Below are 22,230 nucleotides of genomic sequence, written 5' to 3'. Positions count from 1 at the left end.
TCACAGCCCACACCCAAACTGAGCCCCCTCCTGAAAAGGTTGGGAGAGTTGTGATGGCCACAGCTCAAACTCAGACAGATGATAGTGTTGTCAAGCCTGAAACTATGGATCACTCCACTCAGACAGAGAGCATTGAGGAGGAAGAGAAATCTCCCTCCCACCAGACTTTAGGAAAGGATCAGCCTCCTCAGAGAACTGATCTGACCCCTTGTGAAGGAACTGCCCCAGAGGTAGTCAGGCCTAGCCTGGCAGAGCCCCTGATGTCAGTGGACCCTTCCAAGGTGGGACCCAGTCTGGAGCAGGTAACCTGCCCCTCTCTACCCTGCCTCAGTCAGCCCAGGGCTGTAGAGGTCAGGGAGGCCAGTGCTGGACCCCAAAGGGCCACCTGTCCGAAAGAATTCCCCAATCAGCAGATTAAGGGCACTGAAGCTAGTAATCCTAGCCAAGTGAAAATAAAACAGACTCCTGAGGGATCCCCCTTAAATTTAGTTAGGGACCTCCCACAGATGGACACTGTTGGGCACAGCCAAACCTGGGACCTGAGGGCCCCAAACCTGACCTGTCCCTCCAGTAAGCCAAACAGAGGGACCCAACCTCCAGCTGTAGGTAGCCAGAGGTTGACCCTGAGAGCCCAAAACAACTCAGTCTTGGAAAGAAAGGCCTCTATGGTAGAAAATGATTGGAGGAAGCTGAGCCCAAAATTAGTGGAGCCTCACTTTTCATAACAACTTGTGTGGTGTCCTTTCACTGGGTGTTCAAGGGGTAATGTGATGGTAAAACAGCTGGCTTAACACGCCCTCTAGAGTCTTAGCCTTAGACTGCTCGTATCCATGCTACTAGGATAGCTGGTCTATAAGGTTGACTTACAACCAATCATCAATAAGGGTTGTTTGGACTGATACGTAGTGATCACTAGAATAGTGAGCACTGCATATCAGGCCAACTTCTCACACATAGGTGCAGCAGCCATCAATTACATAGAAAACAAAAATTAAATACCAAAGTGCTCCCCCCGCCCCCCTGCAGCGAAGAAAAAGAAAGAAAGAAAGACTCAGCCAAAAGATCGGGAGCCATACGATTGGGCCAGGTGTCAGGACATTGATAAATAAAAAATATGCTATTAGAAGACTATAGCCATTCAAACCAGTACAAGTACCGTGCCACAAACTAACCCCATGGTGTCAAATATCACAATCCCAGGGCCAAACTCTCCTTATTAACTCAATTATCTGCTAGCCCCGAACTACCCAGAGAGTCCAGATACTCCTTGGCCTTTACTTCAGATGAAAAATATTGGATCCGACCATCTCTCACGACCTTGAGCTGTGCTGGATTAACAAGATATACCTGCAGATGTTTGTCCTGAAGAGGTTTAATCAATTGTCTCAGCCTCCAGCGCCTCTCAACTGTTGTGTGGCAAAAGTCTGGCCTAACGAAAAATAGACACTCCCTCGCTAGACCTTCTCGCCTCGGGCCGGGCTTTTTCCGATATGACTTGTCGGAGGATAAAATTGCCCAAGAATATTAAAACTGCCCTTGGCTTGTCACTACTTCCTGCCCCCGAACGGACCCTGAACGGAGTGCGGTGTGCCCTCTGGATTTCTGCTGGCCAGTTCCTTTCAGAAAGTTCTGGAAATGCTGTCTTAAAGAGATTGATCATATAGGCCCTAACATCTGATCCCCCTGCCCCTTCTGCTATCCCCAGCACCCGTAGGTTATTGCGCCTTAGCCTGTTTTCCATATCCTCCAGTTTCCACTGGATATCAACAACCTGGGTGCTTTGGGACTCAACTTTGGCAGTGGCTGCAGCGGCCTCTGATTCCGTCGCCATAATTCATTCCTCCAGATTAGTAACTCTATCCCCCACATTGGAGTATGCTTTGGACAGCTTTCTGACAACGTCTTGCAACTTACGCATTGCTGCTTGCGATTTCCGGCTGTCCTCGCGGGCTTCTTCCCTATGCGTGAGGATAGTCTGATAGATAACATCTAAGAGAGGGGGGGGGGGGGGGGGGTGAGCTGCTGGAGCCTCGACATTAGGGCTTCTAAAGTGGCTTGGCTGAAGAATGGTCCCACGTTAGGTCCCGTAGAGGTTGATCATGAGCGTTCCCTTGACTGGCTAATCTTTTGGCTGTGCTAGGGGGGTTCTGTTCTATATCACTGTCGGTCTCAAGGTCACTGCCCCCCTGGGACGAGCGCTTATCGTCTGACCATTCAGCTTCCTCTGAAACAGAAATAAAGCACTCGCTGCTATCCTTCTCATTTTCCTTCTCCTGACCTTTACCATCCTTTACGATCATTTGGACCGGGGGGAGAGGGGGCATAGCATCGTTGCCTCTTCTCCCCCATCCCCACCTGCTTCCAGTCCTTGCCCTGAAACCGCCTCTGGTTGGCAGCTATGTACGAGTATAGGTGAAGCAGCTGTTTCATCATCGACAATGCTCACAGCCACTAACCCAGCTACTAGCCCATCAGTTACTGCGGTCCCTGCAGACCGTTGTCCTTGTTCCCCCACCGCAATCAAGCCTTCAAGCAGGTCACCAATCTGCACCGCTGCATCTTCTGGTAAAGGGCTACATACAGCTCTCGTACCCGTCACCGTGGCCTTCTGTAGGACCGACACCTGGGTGGGCTCATGAGCATCTGTTGTGCCGGCACTCATATCCTTATTCTTAGTATTGTGCCCTTTACCACTCCGGGCAAACAGCTCGGAGATAGAGGGGGCTTGCCGCGATCTCGCAGATGCATGTTTCCCCTTTAAAGATTCCCCCGTAGGCGTACACAGCGTTGATGGGGATACCTCCTCCGTTATCTCCTGCTCGGGTTGCTCCGTGGCTTGAGCTGCTTGTACTTGTGCTTTCCTCCTAGCAGCCGCTGCTGCTTTTGCCGAGACTCCTGCCATCACCTTGGGGGCCATAGCACCAAAGCTCGAGTCCAGTCTCTGCCATCTCACGCTACTCTGCTTAGCTCTCCCGACGTCTCCCCTGGCTCGGCTTGCTCCGCTGCCACGCCCACAACGCTGCCGGTGCTGGATCCAGAGTACGGGGACGCTAACCAGCCGCCTGAGCAGCCTGACCTCCGCTGATTTCCTCGCTCCGACGCCCGTTCCGAAGCTCGCAATCTCGGCTTCCAAGGCATTAAGGTACAGCATCGGATTACGTTTCACATTCCCTTGTCCGCAAAAGGATGAATTATCGCCGTTACTGGGGGTTTATGGACCACGTCGCACCATATGCCGCTGCTGCTCGGCGGCTTCTCTCACACAGCCGCCATCATGCTCCACCCGTGAATGGTCGATCGAGTGTCCCTCCTACTTTTGAATAAAATACATTTCTGTTATGTTGTCTGTATGTATTAGGACAGCTTTGCCTAGTACCGAAAGTTGGAAAGACTTTAGTGCTGAAAAGATTGAGTAACTCCAGGTGATTAATGTTGAGTTGTTTCTGTTCAGTGGTCCATAAGCCCTGGACAATTTGACTTTGTAGATGAGCTCCCCAGCCGGTGAGCAACGAGTCTGTTAGTACTATCTGTGTATCCGGGTCAAGGAACAGCCGCCCTCTGGAAAGGTTCCGTGTACTGCACGACTGCAAAGAGCTATGTGTGTGGCTGTCCACCAACACCAGATCTGTCAGCTGACTTTGTGCCTGGTTCCACTGATGTGCTAAGCATTCCTGCAAGGGACGCATCTGTAGTCTTGCATAAGGGACGATGAGGATGCAAGAAGCCATCATCCCGATTAACTGCATAAACACTCGAGCTGGCAGGGAGTGTTGAGGTCGAAATTGTAATATTAGAGCCTGCATTGAGTGAATCCTGCCTGGATAGGGGTATGCTAGAGCTCTTGAGGTGTCCAGAGTAACCCCTAGATACTGTTGTATGTTGGATGGTTGAAGGTGAGACTTGTTGAGCTTTACTGTGAAACATAAGTCGTGAAGTAGCAGGATAGTTTTGTGTGTATGCTGCACACAATTGTTGCGGGATTTGGCCTTTATGAGCCAGTCGTCCAGATAAGGGAACACATGAATGTGTTGCCTTCTTAAATGAGCTGCTATCACTGCAAGGCATTTGGTGAAGACTGGTTGCCGTGGTAACTCCGAATGGGAGGACTTTGAACTGATAATGTTATCGGTCCACTGTGAACCGGAGATACTTTCTGTGAGAAGGTTGAATAGGAATATGAAAGTAGGCGTCCTTTAGATCTAGAGTGGAGAGGAAGTCGCCTTGTTGAAGTAGTGGGAGCACCTGTTGGAGAGTGACCATGTGGCAGTGGTCTAATTTGATGTAGAAGTTTAGGGGTCTGAGGTCTAATATTGGCCTGAGAGAGACATCCTTTTTTGGAATCAGACAGTAGAGTGAATAAACCACTGTGCCCTGTTGGGGTAAGGGGACTTGTTCTATTGCATTTTTGTGCAGTAGAGAGAATTTCCAGTTTGAGGAGAGTCAAATGTTCTGTGGACATGGGACGGTGTTTGGGAGCAATGTGTGGGGGAGTGGACGTGAGTTCCAGGCAGTTACCATACTGGATAATTTGTCTCGCCCACCTGTCTGTGGTTATGGAATTCCAGACAGGTAGGAACTGTGAAAGTTGTCCCCCGACAGATGTGGAATGGTCGGGGGAAGCGCAGGGAAGTCACTGCTTGGTGGTAGGAGAGCTGCGGGTGTTATTACCCCGGTCTCTGCCCTTGTTGTTGTTACTCCTGTAACCTCTCCTAAAGTAGCCTTTGGAAAAGGAGCTCTGGTTGGGGCTTTTGTAAGATGAGGATGGGTGCTCTGGTGTGTTGGTTTTTAAGCCAGCCCTGTAAAAGGAGCGTCGAAAGGAGCTTCTAGAAGAAGATAACTGCAAGGCTCCCATAGACTTTGCAGTTTCAGTGTCCTTTTTAATGTTTTCAAAAGATTGGACGACTGCAGGGCCAGAGAGGTGCTCTTAGTCGAAGGGCTGATTAAGGATACTGGTTTGCACCTCCTGTTTAAATCCGGATATCCTGAGCAAAGCATGCAAGTGTAACAATACGCTAGTTTTGACTGTGTGGGAAGCGGTGTCCGCGGCGTCTAGAGACATTTGATTGATGTGTTCGTGATTAGTTTGCCTTGCTGTATAAGGTCATTGGCCTGGTCTTGGTATTGCTCTGGTAGGTGTTGAAAGAGTTTCTCTAGCTCATCATAGTGAGCCCTATCGTACCTTGCCAAGAGAGCTAGTGTATTAGCTATTTTCCAATAGTTTGCAGTTTGAGACGCCATACGTTTGCCTAATGCGTCCAATAATTTGGATTTATTTTTTTTATCTGGGGGCGGGGCGTCACTTGAACCTTGAGACTTGGCCCTTTTACGTGCATTAGCAACTACCAGGGAATCTAAATGAAGCTGACCTTTAATGTATATGGGGTCACTGGGAGCAGCTTTGTATTTTTTGTCTACCCTTGGGTTAAGAACCCTAGTCTTGACAGGGGCCTTAAACACTTCTGGTGCAGGGCTCCACAAATCCACTCGCCCGCTCGCATTTGCGAGGGAGAATGGATCAGGACGAGCTATTTTTAGGTCCTACTCGCCCTTTCTGGCGAGTAGGAAGTCAAACTAACTTTAGTCCTCTGTCTTTGAAAACAGAGCAAAAGTGACAAGATAACGATTTAAAGGCACTTTTATTGCTCATAAAGGGAATGAGCAATAAAGATGCCTTTAAATCTTGTTATCTTGTCACTTTTGCTCCGTTTTCAGAGACGGAGGTCAAGTGGGTTGCAGTCAGGTCGAGGGGATTTTCCATGGTACTAGACCTGCAGGACTAGTATCATTTTTCGGATTTGTCGAGCCCTGTGGTGCTTGTCTAATGAGCCCTTTTAACATTGGTAGGACATGTGAGGTTTTTTGTGGCTGAGCAAAAATCTCCAAGAGAAAATCCTCCTCTACAGGGTCAGAATGTAGATTTAATCCTTGATATGTTGCAGCCCTATTGATTAATTGGGCAAACCCTACATTATCGTCCGGTGAGGATGGCTTAGAGGGACAAAAATCTGGGTCTGTTAAGTCAGGATGATGTGTTATGGTCCATCTATGGATCGGGGTCCTGTGGGGGATCATCGCTGTCATCATTGTCTCGTTGTGGGACTATGTTATCATCCCCTTGTCCGTCCCGGTCTCCATTATCACTATCCACTGGTTGTAAGAGTGGAAAAGTGTGTACTGGAGGGATAAGTAAATTGGCATCAATAGGTGGGGGAGGAGGTGTCGGGGTGGAGAGGGGTTAGTGCCCATGTCCATTCTTATAGCCGGAACCGGTGTATTTTGCAAATGGTCCGGTTTCCTTTTTGTAGGTTGTTTGGAGAGAATATGACCAGTCTTTGAATGGATATAAATTGTTTTCTGGTTTGGGTTCGGAACAAAAAGTTCTTCGGAGCCGGTGTTCTTTTTTGGTGCCAAATATTTATCCCTGTGAGTAGTCTTAGACTGTTTAGGCATAGGGATAGTGTCCGGTTTAGAAGCCTTTGTGGTTCCGAACACTTCGGTGTTTGGCTCTGGAGTGTTTTGCTTTGGTTGTGTAGGCGTCAAAGATTTTCCCTTGGATTGTTTCACCTCCAACGTTTTCTGTGTCAAAGTTTTTCTCTTTTGCTTCGGCTCCGAGGGTTTGTCCTTCAGCTGTATCGCGCCGGAGGGTTTTCCGGTGCCGATAGAGGAAGGCGTGCCATATCGGCAGCCTTGGACTTTGGTGCCGAAGGTGGTTTTTCGGTACCGGAGTGTGGTTGGCTGGAGCCAGAAGGCTCTTCTTTGGTTTTCATAGCAGAGGGCTGGGCCTCTGAAATGTTCAACCGATGTGGACCTGGGCCTTGTGGCGAAGGAATTACCAGAGCCTTTGGTATGGGCTTGGGTGGGGCAGGGGTCTCAGTACTCATGGTCCATTGAGCGGAGGTGACTTCGTCTTCGGAGTCATCTGTGGAGACCGAGAACGGTTCCTCCTGGGCTTGTTCCGGAAGGCTGTCGGGGCCTGGATCCAAGATGTCCGGAATGGAGCCGCTTCCTCTGGACATTTCGTGGCGTCGAGCCCAACGATCACGAATGGGCTTCTTAGACTTGAAAGATAAGACAAGCCTCACAGTTATCCTCTCGATGCTCCGGAGAGAGGCAGAGACTACACACTGGGTGTAGGTCCGAGTGTGGGATTCAGCATCACACTGGGGAGATTTCTTGAAGGGAGTCCGTTCTATCGACTTCCGTCGGAATCGGCGCGGGTAGGCCCAATGGCCCGCGTCGAAGTTTATTGAAGTTATTTAGATTGTAGAAGATGCGCGTCGAGAAAGGGAAACGCAATCGAGACAATACAGTTGAGTGGTAGTTGATTGCGCGTCGAAGGGGTTTCGATAACGACACCGGCCCGGAGCACAGCAAGTCACATCTGAACCCGATGGCGGAAAAAAAACAATCTGGGGATGGAGTCGATGCCCATGCGCACTGTCATCATAAGGAGGAGTCACCTATCTTGTGACTAACAAGGACTTCTTCGACGTAAACAAACTGCAAACATCCGAGCCCCTCACCAGATAGAAATCTATGCTAAAGTATAAAATTATACAGCTCATATACCTCAAACACTTATTTATCTTTTCCAGCATGGTCTTGACCCGAGGGGTCACAGTTGAACGTGCACATTGAGGAGATGATCTCTGGCCTGATGCAGAAGACCCTCAGTCAGGTGCGTCACAGCAGCAGGCCTCTGGTATTCATTTTTCTTCAAGCAGTATCAGCAGAATCCAATGCACAACTGATGAAAGCCTTCAAAACAATGTTGCCTTCTGCCAAAAGTTCCTGTGATGGGCTTTGGGGTGTTTGACAAGCTCCTCAAACTCCTTTCAGTGATTCTGGTCGTATGTGGGGAGTAGTCTGGCCCAATTGGTAATCCTCAATTGTGTGGCTGCCAAGAGAGCCAAACGTTTGCCAGCCACACGTTTGCCAGCCACATAGTTTCTGTTAGCTGTCCTTAACTGGAGAAAGCAGATCCACTGTCATCTGTGCTGAGGCTCTTCTTCTAGAGGTCTGAACCACTAGATAGTGAGGGGGAAGCTAGTTTCTGATATTAACAGAGTTGTCGGAGGCCACTCGGTGATTCTTTTATATCTCGGGGTGACAACCCTAGTCTTGACTGGGTCTTGAGAGTTGCCTTTTAGGATCGTGAGCATGCTGGAGAGCATAGGGTGGTACTGGATATACCTTTCAGTCGTGTAACTGTCTTGATACAGTCATAGTCCTCTTTCCCCACTACGTAAAGTTTCACAATATAGTGCTGGGCTGCCTCTGAATTAGCACATGGTACGCAGTAGTGTTGTTGGAGGGGGGGGGGGGTCCACTGTACTAGGATCTAAGTCTGGATCCTCTCACAGGTCTTCCTGATCATGCTCCCCCTACCCCAACTTCCCCCACCTCCTAGTGTGTGCTGCACTTTTAATATGATTAACAAACAAAATGGTTCTGTTGGGTAGCAAAAACAATTCCTTTGGTAGAAGCTAAAGACAGCTCCAAAACATAGAACAAGCACACACTCTCTGATAGACAAAGTTTTTATATGTATTAAAAACAGAAAAAGAAGACAATATCCTGGAATGAATTCATTCCACTACATTGCTAGTCAATACGTTAAATTCGTGAATAGTGACAATAGTGATTAAGGTGACAAGTGCAATGTATATGGTGACACTTATATACACAACAATTATTTACAATAAAACCACAATGGGAAAGGACCTGGGGGGGGGGGGGGGGGAGGAAAGGAAAACGAGGTGTTTTCTGTCGTTTCCGAGGCCAGTCTTTTACAAGTAAATATTTCAAGGAAAACCAAATGGTTAATGTCCAAGTTCCTGGAGTTTAGCTTGGCCAAAATAATAGCGTCGACGTTTCGACCCTGATAGCGCCCCAGTTGGTGGTCGCGGCGGGTCTTTATCAAGACAAGGGGCTGGAAAGAAAAAGGGAGGTGTCAGAGAGGTGCTTGTGAGTTAGGTAATTGAATGACCTGAGTAACTCAGGGTTACTTACAAAGGAAACGGTCAGGTGGTGAGTTATTCCAGAGGGTCGCCCGTTGGTCAACCTAAATGAAAGGAGAACTTTTTAGAAACATGTGGTGTAAGAGTTACACAACCACATTTCAGTCTCTCATTGCGAGGCCTGGATGCAGAATTAAAGAGGATGTTTAAGTGCCTAAGTGAGTTGGAGCAAGGAAATGTCTAAGTGAGATTAAATAAATTTAATTTATTCTTAAATACATATTAGTGCAATCAGAGTCCTGAAAAAGGGAAGGAATATGCTACTTACCAGTATGCATCTGTTCTTGGCATAGAGGGCTGCAGAGTGGTACATTTATGAATAGATCGCCATCTGGTGTTGGGCTCGGATGATTGCACTTTGTTTTTCTTCTGGAGAAGTCTTTGTCGTCATAGGTGACTCCTCCTCTCGGTGTTAGTGCGCATGGGCATCGGCTCCATCCTTAGATTGTTTTGCCATAGTAGGGTTAGATGGAGTAGTGTAGTATAGTACATAAAGATATGCCCATGTAAATGTATCTAAATAAGATAATGTTGGGACAGACACAGGTTTCCGGGGAGGCAGGGAGGGCATGTACCACTCTGCAGCCCTCTATGCCAAGAACAGATGCATACTGGTAAGTAGCATATTCCGTTCGAGGCATATGGGCTGCAGATGGTACATTTATGAATAGATTGTACAGCAGTTACCTCCCTAGCGGTGGTCACCAGTGTCTGTCGCAACTGTCTGAAATAGAGTTTTTAATACAGCTTGGCCCACTCTGGCTTGTTGTGCAGCCTGTACATCAACACAGTAGTGCTTTGTGAATGTATGTGGTGTAGACCAAGTTGCTGCTCTACATATGTCATCTAGGGGAATGTTCCCTAAGAATGCCATAGATGCTCCTAGTTTTCTTGTGGAATGAGCTCTAGGAGGAACAGTTAATGTTCTTTTTGCTTTAATGTAACATATTTGTATACATCTTACAATCCATCTTGCGATGCCTGCTTTAGAGATAGGATTGCCCTTATGTGTTGGGGAAAATGCTACAAATAGTTGTTTAGTTTTCCTGAAGTCTTTTGTTCTTTCTATGTAGTACAAAATGGCTCTTTTAACATCTAGTGTATGTAGAGCCCTTTCTGCCACCGTCTGTGGCTTTGGAAAGAAGACTGGTAATTCCACTGGCTGATTGATGTGGAATGCTGAAATTACTTTAGGCAAGAACTTTGGGTTTGTTCTAAGAACCACTTTATTCTGGTGTAACTGTAGGAATGGTTCTTGTATTGTTAATGCCTGTAATTCGCTTACTCTTCTGAGTGAGGTAATAGCTATAAGGAATGCCACCTTCCATGTAAGGAATTGTATTTCGCACCTATGCATAGGTTCGAAGGGTGGCCCCATTAGTCTGGTGAGTACTACGTTGAGGTTCCAGACTGGGGAAGGTGGTAATCTTGGTGGAATGACTCTTTTAAGACCTTCCATGAATGCTTTTATCGCTGGTACTCTGAACAGTGATATGCGCTGCCTGTTTTGTAGGTATGCTGCTATAGCTGCTAGATGTACTCTGATAGATGTGTACGCTAGATTACATTGCTGTAAGTGTAATAAGTAGCAAATAATCTCCCTTGTCGATACATCTAGAGGGTTGATATTGTTATTAGTACAGTGTATAGCAAACCTCTTCCACTTAGCTGCATAGCATGCTCTGGTGGTTGGACGTCTCGCTTGTTTAATTATTTCCATGCAATTTGGGGGGAGATCTAAGTACCCAAATTCTAGGATTTCAGGAACCAGATCACTAAGTTCAATTGAGTTGGATCTGGGTGCATTATTTCTCCATGGTTCTGTGTAAGGTGCATGGGTAGAATTCGTAGCTTTTGATGTGGCACTTGTGAGAGTTGCAAGAGCGTGGTGAACCACGGCTGTCTTGCCCACGTGGGTGCTACTAGTATCATGGTCATTGAATGTTGTTGCAGTTTCCTGACCACTAATGGGATTAGTGGGAGAGGGGGAAAAGCGTATGCAAATTTGTTGGACCAATTTATCCATAACGCATTGCCCTGCGACAGGTGATGTGGGTACCTGGACGCGAAGCTTTGGCATTTTGCGTTCTGATGAGTGGCAAATAGGTCTATCTCTGGTTGTCCCCATCTTTGGAAGAATGGCTGCAGTATTTGTTGGTGCAGTTCCCATTCGTGTATTTGTTCCGACTGTCTGCTTAAGATGTCTGCTATCTGGTTTTGAACTCCTGGTAGGTGTTCGGCTAACAGATAGATGTTTTGAGGAATGGCCCATCTCCAAATTTCCTGTGCTAGTCTGGATAATTGGAGAGAGTGCGTCCCCCCCTGTTTTTGAATATAATACATTGCTGTCATGTTGTCTGTTCTGATCAGGACTGCTTTGTGGATAACATGTATCTGAAAGGCTTTCAATGCTAGAAACACTGCCAGTAGTTCTAGATAGTTGATGTGCAGTGTTCTTTCCTGCACACTCCACCTTCCTTGTACTGTGTACTTGTCCATATGTGCTCCCCATCCGGTGAGCGATGCGTCTGCTGTTATTGTCACCTGTGGAATTGGCTCTAGGAACGACCGCCCCTTGGTAATGTTTGTTCTGTTCCACCACTTCAGAGAGCAGTGTGTGCGGTCGTCTACCAACACCAGATCCGTAATCTGCCCTTGAGCCTGATTCCACTGTGTCGCTAAGCATTCTTGTAGCGGACGCATTTGTAGTTTTGCATATGGTATTAGCAGTATGCAGGATGACATCATGCCTAATAGCTGCATGAACACTCTTGCTGTTAGTGAGTGTTGTGGCTGAAATCTCTGAATGATTGTAAGCATTGCTTGGACCCTGACTGGGTTGGGGTACACTTTGGCTTTTTCTGTGTCTATAGTAGCCCCCAGATATTGTTGAACCTTGTTTGGTTGTAGGTGTGACTTTGTGTAGTTCACCGTGAACCCTAGCTGGTGTAGTAGCTGAATTGTCTTTTGTGTGTGTTGCAGACACTCCTCTTGCGACCTGGCTTTTATTAGCCAGTCGTCCAAGTATGGGAAGACATGAATTTGTTGTCTTCTTAGGTGAGCTGCTACCACTGCCAGGCATTTTGTGAACACCCTTGGTGCCGTCGTGACACCAAATGGAAGGACTTTGAACTGATAATGTTGTCCTTCTACCACAAACCTGAGGTATTTCCTGTGGGCTTTGTGAATAGGGATATGAAAGTAAGCGTCTTTTAGATCCAGTGTAGAAAGAAAGTCCCCTTTCTTCAGTAAAGGAAGTACTTGTTGGAGCGTGACCATGTGGAAATGTTCCGAATTTATGTATGCGTTGAGAGGTATTAGGTCCAGTATTGGCCTTAGAGACCCGTCCTTTTTGGGGATTAGGAAGTATAGGGAGTATACTCCTGTTCCCTGTTGGTGCTGTGGAACCTTCTCTATGGCATGCTTTTCTAGCAGTGATATTACTTCCTGTTTTAATAGTGTCAGGTGATCTTGTTTCATTGGACGCTGTTTGGGGGGGATGTTTGGTGGGGTAGCTGTGAGTTCTAGGCAATAACCATGTTGGATAATTTGTCTTACCCACTTGTCTGATGTGATGTTTTCCCAGACAGGTAGGAACTGTGATAGGCGTCCCCCTACCGGTGTTATATGGTCTGGGGGAAGCTCTATGAAGTCACTGTTTTGGGGTTGGAGAGTTGCGGTTGTTGTTGTTTCCGCGACCTCTACCCTTGTTGTTGTTACCCCTGTATCCACCTCTAGAATTACCTCTGGGTGATGTAGGTGTAAAAGAGGTTTGCTGTTGGTTTGTACCTGTACTTTTGGATCCTCCTCTATAGGTGGATCTACGAAAGGAACCTCTTTGTGTCGGCTGTTGCAATGCTCCCATTGATTTAGCCGTTTCTGTATCCTTTTTCATCTTTTCTAGGGCCTCATCTGTCCCTGTGCCAAAAAGTGTTTTCCCATCAAAAGGTTGGTTCAGTAACGAGGTTTGTACCTCTTGTTTGAACCCTGACACTCTGAGCCATGCATGTCTCCTTAACATGATGCTTGTATTTGTCGACCTTGCCGCAGTTTCTGCCGCGTCTAGGGCGCACTTTATTGAAGTGTTAGTAATTAACTTCCCTTCTTGTATAAGTTGATCAGATCTCTTTTGATGTTCTTTAGGGAGATGTTTGATGAGTGTTTCTAACTCATCATAATGCGCTCTGTCATACCTTGCAAGTAGTGCTTGCGTATTAGCTATGCGCCAACTGTTTGCCGCTTGAGATGCTACTCTCTTGCCAGAGGCATCTATTAGTTTAGACTCTTTGTCAGGAGGTGGAGCTTCTCCTGTAGATAAAGAGTTTGCTCTCTTGCGAGCGTTTGTGACCACTAGTGAGTCTAGAGAAATTTGTCCCTTAATGTATATTGGGTCTTTTGGAGCTGCCCTATATTTTTTATCAATTCTTGGGTTCAATACCCTAGCCCTCACTGGGTCTTTGAATATCTCTGATGTATGACTGAGAAGGCCCTTTAGCATTGGTAGTGTTCCTGATGTTCTTTGTGCAGTAGGTAGTGTCTCTAATAAGAAGTCCTGTACTTGAGGTTCTGTATGTAGGTCTACCTTATGAAATGTTGCTGCTCTAGTAATGAGTTGTGCAAACCCAGTATTGTCATCAGGAGGTGAAGGTTTTGAGGGATATGACTCAAGGTCGGTATCATTACCTGATCCCACATTATACTCCTCCCATGGGTCTGCCTCCTCTGGGATTGTGTCCTCATCATCCCCAGGGTGTCCCCCCTCCCCTGTGTCACTCTCTCCATCTGTTGTAGGTGTAGATGGACGTGTGGGAGGAATATCTGGCCTATTGTGAGGAAGAGGCGAAGATGGTGTGTGAGGTTTGGGAGAAGGGGGAGGAGTTGTATTCGTCCCCATTGTTCTCTTCTTTGGATGAGCCTTGTCGTCCAAATGTTCATGTTTCCTCTTTTTAGGTAGTTCTGTGGCTACCTTGCCAGTCTTTGGGTCAATAAACAAAGTCTTTTGTTTAGGATCCGTTCCGTGTTCCTGTGTCGGTACCGCAGTTTTCGGTTCCGAAAGGTGTTTTTTCTTTGAAATGTCCATTTGTATTTTCGGTGCCGAAGTTTTGTTCGGATCCGACTTCTTCGGTATCGAAGATGTCCCCGGTGTCGAGGGTGTTTTCGGCGCCGAAGCGTGCTTCGGTGTCGACATGGACTGCTTCGACTTCGAGCTTTCCTTGACCTGGTGCTTCGGTGTCGATGTGGTCGGTTTATCGGAACCGGAACCACTATGATGGGGGACCGAGTGTTTCGGTTTCTGTTTCGTTGCCGGGCTCGAAGGCGGGGCGTTGGAAACTTTTTTCGGTTGTCTGACCGGGCTCGAGGGCGGGGTCGACACCGTGCGGGGTCTGTTTTTCGGTAAAGGGACGTCGTCACTCACGGTTTGTTGGACATCGATTTCCTCGACGTCGGACTCGTCCGCTTCTGACCCCGCCTCGTCGGCCTCTTCTTCCTCCTCTTCTGGTTGCTGGTCCTCGAACAGCTCCGGGATTGCTTGTGACTGCATTCTCGATACCTCGTGTCTTCGGGCTCGACGGTTTCTAATCGTCGATTTTGACGAGAACGCTGCACAGGCCTCACAGTCCCTGGATTCGTGTTCAGGGGACAAGCACCTCGTGTAGGTCCTTGTGTGGGAACTTAGCACCACACGTTGGACATTTTTTGAATGGAGTCCTTTCCATGGACCCCGGGCTGGACTACGTCGAGTTTCTCGTAGTCGTCGTCCTTCGAACCGCGTCGGTATGGAGTGAAGTCGCGTTCGATAACGATACCGTCGATTTGGAAAGGAATAGAGGGGGCGTGCTTCCTTTGGAATTGGTAATCGCCGCATGTTTAACAAAAAACTTGAAAGCAATGCAAAAACGCTCGCAATGCTTCCTGATTTCACAGAACTTGGAGCCATTTGCCAGGGGTACAAAGCATAGTCTCAGAGAACCGGTTATCTCGATGTTATTGCCACAGGTTTAGGATATACAAAGCATACAAATGTACAAAATTACATGCTCTATGGAAATCAGTAACAAACAGACTATGCTTTGTACCTGCGGCGATTACCAATTCCAAAGGAAGCACGCCCCCTCTGTGACTGAGCACATCTCGGCTCGCTGTGGCCTCAGATACGTTGCTTGGCAACTGACGCACAGTGCGTCCTCGAGGAGACGGACTTGACGTCGTCCAAGGCTGCGCCCCTCCTGATTGGCTACAACTGCTCCAGCCTCAATCCCGGTTTGGGTTGCTAGGTTACGAGCATTTAGTCATTCCAATCGGAGCCCATTAATCTGAGCATTACCCACGGACAGCTCGTTTTTGGCGTTCGTTGTTCAAAGTCTTGAACTTTACCGCGGATTCAGATCGCGGTTGACACCATTTCGAGGGTAAGCCCACACTTTGTCCGTTCCGAATGCACTTTGGTCTCGGAGCCTCAACGATGGAGTGTTTTTGTCGCCTTGAAATAATTTCCCTTTTTCAGGACTCTGATTGCACTAATATGTATTTAAGAATAAATTAAATTTATTTAATCTCACTTAGACATTTCCTTGCTCCAACTCACTTAGGCACTTAAACATCCTCTTTAATTCTGCATCCAGGCCTCGCAATGAGAGACTGAAATGTGGTTGTGTAACTCTTACACCACATGTTTCTAAAAAGTTCTCCTTTCATTTAGGTTGACCAAAGGGCGACCCTCTGGAATAACTCACCACCTGACCGTTTCCTTTGTAAGTAACCCTGAGTTACTCAGGTCATTCAATTACCTAACTCACAAGCACCTCTCTGACACCTCCATTTTTCTTTCCAGCCCCTTGTCTTGATAAAGACCCGCCGCGACCACCAACTGGGGCGCTATCAGGGTCGAAACGTCGACGCTATTATTTTGGCCAAGCTAAACTCCAGGAACTTGGACATTAACCATTTGGTTTTCCTTGGAATATTTACTTGTAAAAGACTGGCCTCAGAAACGACAGAAAACACCTCGTTTTCCTCTCCCCTCCCCCCCAGGTCCTTTCCCATTGTGGTTTTATTGTAAATAATTGTTGTGTATATAAGTGTCACCATATACATTGCACTTGTCACCTTAATCACTATTGTCACTATTCACGAATTTAACGTATTGACTAGCAATGTAGTGGAATGAAGTAATTCCATGATAGTCTTTTTTTTCTGTTTTTAATACATATAAAAACTTTGTCTATCAGAGAGTGTGTGCTTGTTCTATGTTTTGGAGCTGTCTTTAGCTTCTACGAAAGGAATTGTTTTTGCTACCCAACAGAACCATTTTGTTTGTTAATCGCATATACCCAGGTTCTGAGGGACACAGGGTTACCCCTTTTTTATAAATCAGCACTTTTAATATGGTTCCCAGGAGTGATATGGGCTGTCCTGGTACAAGTTACGGTGTCCTGACAGAGGATTATGAGGCTGAGGAAATGGGGCTTTGTGATCAAGGAAGCGGTGGTGGCGGATGCTAGGGGTGCTGATTCTCGAAAGTGAGCCATCCTTTTTTTAGGGATATAGAGTGGAAGGTTGTTTATAGAAGAGGGGTTTGGTGAGGATCTTACCTGTGGTAAGGTGAATAAAGATTTTCTTATCCCCGACATCTGGCACAAATGGGAACTGCATGGCAATCAAAACCTCCCTCTTATCTGGCACTGGAGTGGAGAGATCTTTTGGAGCAGAAACGGAGGCGGGTTTAAGTGTCCACTTCTTAGTCAAGTTCAGCTCCGAGATAGGTTTCTAAGGTCCTAGGGGTCAATGCAGAGTGGCTGGATGGCGATACCCGATACCCCTAGTTGGGGTCTTACTCCAGGCCTCTCGGGTTCGGGAAGTGTTGGCCCAGTGAGCAGGTCCTGAAAGTCAGTGCCTTTTCAGACCATTCATAGGGCTCAATACCAAAGTTCTCGAATACTATCTTTGGCCTCAACTAGTGAGCTTTCCAAGCTCAGACTCTATGGGGTTTTCCCTTGAGAGCAGGAACAGTATGGGTTGGGGCCTGTGCTATGGCATGCTTGGAACACCAATTTAACCAGCTCTGGCTCCAAGGCTTCAGAGGACACCACCTGTACTTTTCTTGCATGTAGGTCCAAAGAGCCTGCCTCTTAGAAGCTTAAATGGTACTCAAGCACAAACAAATCCTGAGTCTCAGGTGACTTCTGCTGCTGCATTTTATGGTGTGCCCAGCCGAGCAGCGCTTGCGTCAGTACCAAATGGTCATTTGCACCAAAATGTTTTGCATTGAGCGCAAGTTATCTCATTGGGCTCGGGGACAAAGCAAAGGTTGCACATCCTGTGCTGGTCCAAGCAGAGGTACCTGGGGCTTATGGCAAATTAATAAGGGTGTTCACTAAACACCTCTCATCCCAAAGTCATTCCCAAAATACGACCCGAATCCTCAATGGAGTCACCTGCTCTGCTACAAGGTGAGGTCTCTTTGTTGCGGTATCGTGAAGACGTCACTGGAGCTGAAGGTCTCAAAGGCTAATACCAAAAGAAAACACTGTCGCAGATAGCGGACAATAGAGGTCCTGGTGAAGAAACATAGCCTGGCCCAGAGCAGACAGTCAAACATTCAGATCCAATGGCAGAAAAAAACCAATCTGAGGTGGAGTCCTTGTCTTGTGCATTGTGGCCAAAAATTTAGTCAGAGGAGGTTTTGTGACTCTAAAAAAACTTCGGAGAAAAACAACTTGCATATGTCGGTGTCCAACAAAAGATGTCAGCAGGATGCAGTGAGTTTCTATCTACCGCCACACATGCTATGAACACATTACTTGCCTCTAATCATAGTTCTCTTGTACGTGCGGCCTCTGAATTCATAAGGATCACTCCCGACACCCAAAGCTCCAAAGTCAAGTTGGATGGTTTTAAGGGTATAAAATGAACTACATCATTGATCCAGAAATGGAAAATGGCAAGGCTTTAGTCATCTGGAATTCTTAAAGCTACAATATCTATTTAACACCAAGTCCATTGGTGTATGTTTACTGAGTATACAAGTGGCTACATTTTTCTGTCAAACGGGTAAACAAGTAAAGGAGACAAATGTGAAATATTGCCTTAAGTGGAAATGTATCTTTTTTGATGTGAAGAACAATTGTATGATACATTTCTAAAGATCCCACATGTACGGTGAAAACGGCGTGTACCAATGTGGTTTTGAGTGGCACCTTATAGAAAAGTGAAATCAGGGCTCAGAGGACACATCACAGTGGAGGGGGGACATAGCCCTCCATGCTTTTTTTACTCCCATGATGTTCAAAATATGAATTCCCTCATCCTGGCTTGGAAGGATATTCCCTAAACAGAAAGAGAATGCATGCTTCAGGAAGAAAAAAAAAAGGAAGTTCATATTGCCGAGACGTGCTTGTAAAAAAAAGATTTACAAAATATTCTGAAGAGAAGAAAATGACGTGTTAAATACTTGTCAATTAGGAAGGCCACTTACGTCAACAATCTTCTGTACATCGACATCATCATGAAAGGAAACAAATCCGTATCTAAAACAAACAAGCAGTGATCAATACCAGGATTTGTTCAACAAGACACCGTTATATCATAGGTTAGGTTCTTAATCTTTAAACTTCTTTGTACCGACACTTTATCTTTACTGGACTACAGGGACCCCTGGATAATTATCTGAATCCCTGGACTCCCACTGAGTCATTACTGGAAGCCAGAGGATGCGGCTTAAGCAATTACGATGATTTGATCATCAAAACAATACACAACAATATTGAAACAAGCATTCATCAAATATATACACACAAATTTAATAATTGATTCACATAAAAAATTAAAATCTGTTTTTTATTTTATTGTGAAGGTTGGAGAATTCTAAATTCAACTGTGACCACTTATTGTCCATACTATATTGTTCGATACATTTGCACCACTCCCACAAATCACAAACTAACCTGTACACTAACTTGATTTTTAGCCACCAATTTCAAATTCCTCCACATTCTCAACATTTTAAAATTGCTTTATCTGTTAATGTTATAAGAGTAGAAGCCACGGGCAGCAAGGGATCCCCAGACCACTGGTTAAGAACCACTATCCTAGGTAATTAATAATGGGAAAGAAGGCATTACTGGAACAGAACAAACACTAACTTTCAGGAGGGCCAAAATGTACTGCATTTCTTTTTTATCTAACTTACAGCGATTTCTCTTTATGCTTATAAATAACTTCAACAACGTGAATGTGCTAAAGGAAAATGTTACTTACCCAGTAAGCATCTGTTTGTGGGATGTAGGGTAGTAGATTCACATGCTTAGCATGATCCTGCCCTCTAGTGTTGGGCTCGGATGTGAACAAGTTATTTTTCTTCAAAGAAAGTCTTTCGAGTCACAAGGTAGTGTGACTCCTCCTCTAGCTGGTAAAGCGCATGGGCATCGACTTCATGGTTAGACTGTTTTCCCGCAAGGCGGGTGAGGATGAAATATAAAGCAGAGCGCAGTATGGTGAGCTATCCATGCTAAAGGAGTTTGAGATAACCCATACAAGTAATAGGAACAAACGCAGGTGTCCAGGGACATGGGCATGTGGATCTACAGCACTACATGCCGCGGATGCTTACTGGGTAAGTAATATTTTCCATTCGAGGAATGGGAGTTTGTAGATACACATGCTTAGCATAGACTGTAAAATAGTCCTCCTCCAGAAGCAGTGACTTACCTGTGGGGGTTACAGTTCCTTGAAATAGTGTCCGTCGACATACTTGGCCCACATTCGCTTGTTGACTGGCTAGCTAATTTACACAGTAATGTTTTGTAAATGCATGCGGTGTAGACCATGTAGCTGCTTTGGATATATCAGCTATAGGTATATTTCCTAGAAAGGCCACTGAAGCTCCTTTTTAGGTAGAGCCTAGGCAGCGCTTGCGTTGTCGCTTAGTGACGTGTAATAATTGCTTTGTTGGATTCCAACTCCACCCATTGCTTGCTTTTGTTTATCTGTGTGTCAGTGTCCTTCAAAAATCCTTGCTTGCCAGTGGTCAGTTCTGCCTCAAACATTCTTCCTGGCCCTAAATCAGTCACAAACACAGAGCTTATGCCTAACTCTGCACCTATCCCTCTCTAACCCTACCTTTCTCCCTAAACCCAGACATAATACTCAACTTTCAACCATAATTCTGGCCCGCTTCTTTCTATAACTATAGCTTTCAACCTTAACCCAGACCTTATGCCCAACCTTGCTTCTATCCCCCGCTTTCACTCTTAAATCAAATGGATCATTTACCCTACCTAATTTTCACCCTCAAGAAAGTCCTGCTCCAATGACTCACCTAATCCTACTTTCACCTTTAACCCAAATCTTACACACAACACTAACCCTGCCAGTAACTCTAAACCACAAGTCTGATAAATTCCCCAACTAAAAATTTCGATTACAAGCCATATAATTCCATACCACATACATTCACTACACTCCAAACCAAAACACGTAGGTTAAAGACATTATCATTTACAATACCAATACCTTTAACTTTCCCAAATGCGAGACCTATTGGATTGCAAATGCTTGTTTACAAGTAGAGTGAGCTCTAGATTGGATAGGTAAAGTTCTTATACCTTAAGCATAACAGGATTGTATGCATTTCAAAATTAAATGTGCATTGCCTGACCTAGAAAAAGAAACAAAGTTGTTTTGCTGACCTAAATGATTTAGTTCTGTCAATATAGTACATGAGAGATTATTTCAGGTCTAAGGTACGTAGAGCTCTTTCCGTAACAAGTCAAGATGGAGAAAAAGACAAGCAATTCAATAGATTGATTAAAGTGGAATTGAGAAACTACCTTTGGAAGAAATTTAGGATTGCTACGAAGTACCACCCTATCCCTATGCAATTGGAATAAAGGTTCTTCTATAGTTAATCTTACGGACACATCTGAGTGAAGGGATGGCAACTAAGAATGCTACCTTCCAGGATAAAAACTGGAGATGGCAGGAATGGGGGGTTTAAATGGAAGGCCCATTAATCTTGCTTATACAATACTTAAGCTCCACTTGGGAGCTGGTGGTACTCTTGGTGGAATGACTCTTAAAACCTAACACGAATGCTTTGATAACGGGAATCATAAATAGGTAAGGGTACTTTCTGGTTTGTAATAATGCAGCTACTGTCACTAGGTGTAACCTTATAGATGTAAAAGCTAAACCAGAGGTATGCAAATCAAATAGGTAGTGGACAAGGTCCTGAACCTTGGCTGCTAATGGATGAATGTGTTTGGAATGGCAGCAGTGAATAAACCTTTTCCATTTTGCAGCATAGCAGGTACAAGTTGTAGGCCTGCGTGCCTCTTTAAGAATGTCTATACACTGATATGCTCGAGTAAGGTAGCCAAATTCTAAGACTTCAGGAGCCAGATCACATGGTTGAGAGACCTGGGTTAAGTGTCCGATTTCACCATGGTTCTGCGTGAGAAGGCCCTGCCTGTTCGGCAGCATTTGTTTGAGGAACTACTGAGTTCTGGGAGTGTGGCGAACCATGGTTGCTGCGCCCAGGTGGGAGCCACTAGGATGAGACGGACAGATATCCGCAGAAGTTGCTAACCACAAACGGAAGCAGTGAGAGAAGTGGAAATGCGTAAGTAAATATCCTGGGCCAACTAGTCTATAATGTGTTGCCTCTAGACTGTGGTTGTGGGTACCTGGTGGCAAAGTTTGGGCATTTGGAGGTTTCTATTGTGGTTAAGAAATTGATTTGCTGTTGACTCCAACAATGAAAGTATTGTCGGAGGATTTCGAGGTCCAGTTCCCACTCATGGACTTGTTGATGCCCCTGCTGAGGAAGTCGTTACAAACTACAGGGAGGTACTCAGTTTACAGGTAAATGTTGTATCAGAGGGCTCACCTTCAAAAGGTCTGGGCTTAATGAGAAAGCTGAGGGAACCTGGCACTCCCTTGCTTTTGGAGAGAATACATGACTCATGTTGTTGGTTCGGATTTGGACTACTTTGCAAATCGGATGAGGAAAGCTCTCAGCTCTAGGTGAATAGCTAGCAACTCCAGGTGATTGATGTCAAGATGTACCAGCTTAATTGGGCATTTAATAAGTATGCAGCGCTCAATTGACTGTCACCTTCAAGAGTTATTAGGTATTAAGTTATTAGATCCCACGGTGCTCTCAAAAAAGGGAAGATATTACCTACTCCACAGAAAAATGAGCTAGTCCTGA

At 45.8% G+C, this 22,230-nt stretch overlaps 1 protein-coding gene across 5 annotated transcripts in view; it reads right to left on the bottom strand.

The window, feature by feature from the left end:
- The window catches only part of DAZL (deleted in azoospermia like), a 794,400-nt gene that overhangs the window by 681,949 nt on the left and 90,221 nt on the right, over window positions 1-22,230 (bottom strand). For all 5 annotated transcript variants that reach the window (XM_078664021.1, XM_078664020.1, XM_078664023.1 and 2 more), the window contains exon 4: window positions 18,496-18,547. In XM_078664021.1, the coding sequence (XP_078520147.1) occupies window positions 18,496-18,547 (52 nt within the window). The remainder of the gene's footprint in view (window positions 1-18,495; window positions 18,548-22,230) is intronic.

Source organism: Lissotriton helveticus, chromosome 10, assembly GCF_964261635.1.
Source record: "Lissotriton helveticus chromosome 10, aLisHel1.1, whole genome shotgun sequence".
In the NCBI taxonomy this organism is placed as follows: Eukaryota; Metazoa; Chordata; class Amphibia; order Caudata; family Salamandridae; genus Lissotriton; species Lissotriton helveticus.
The sequence above is the reverse complement of the archived record's forward strand: the minus strand, read 5'-3'. Positions and strand labels throughout refer to the sequence as shown.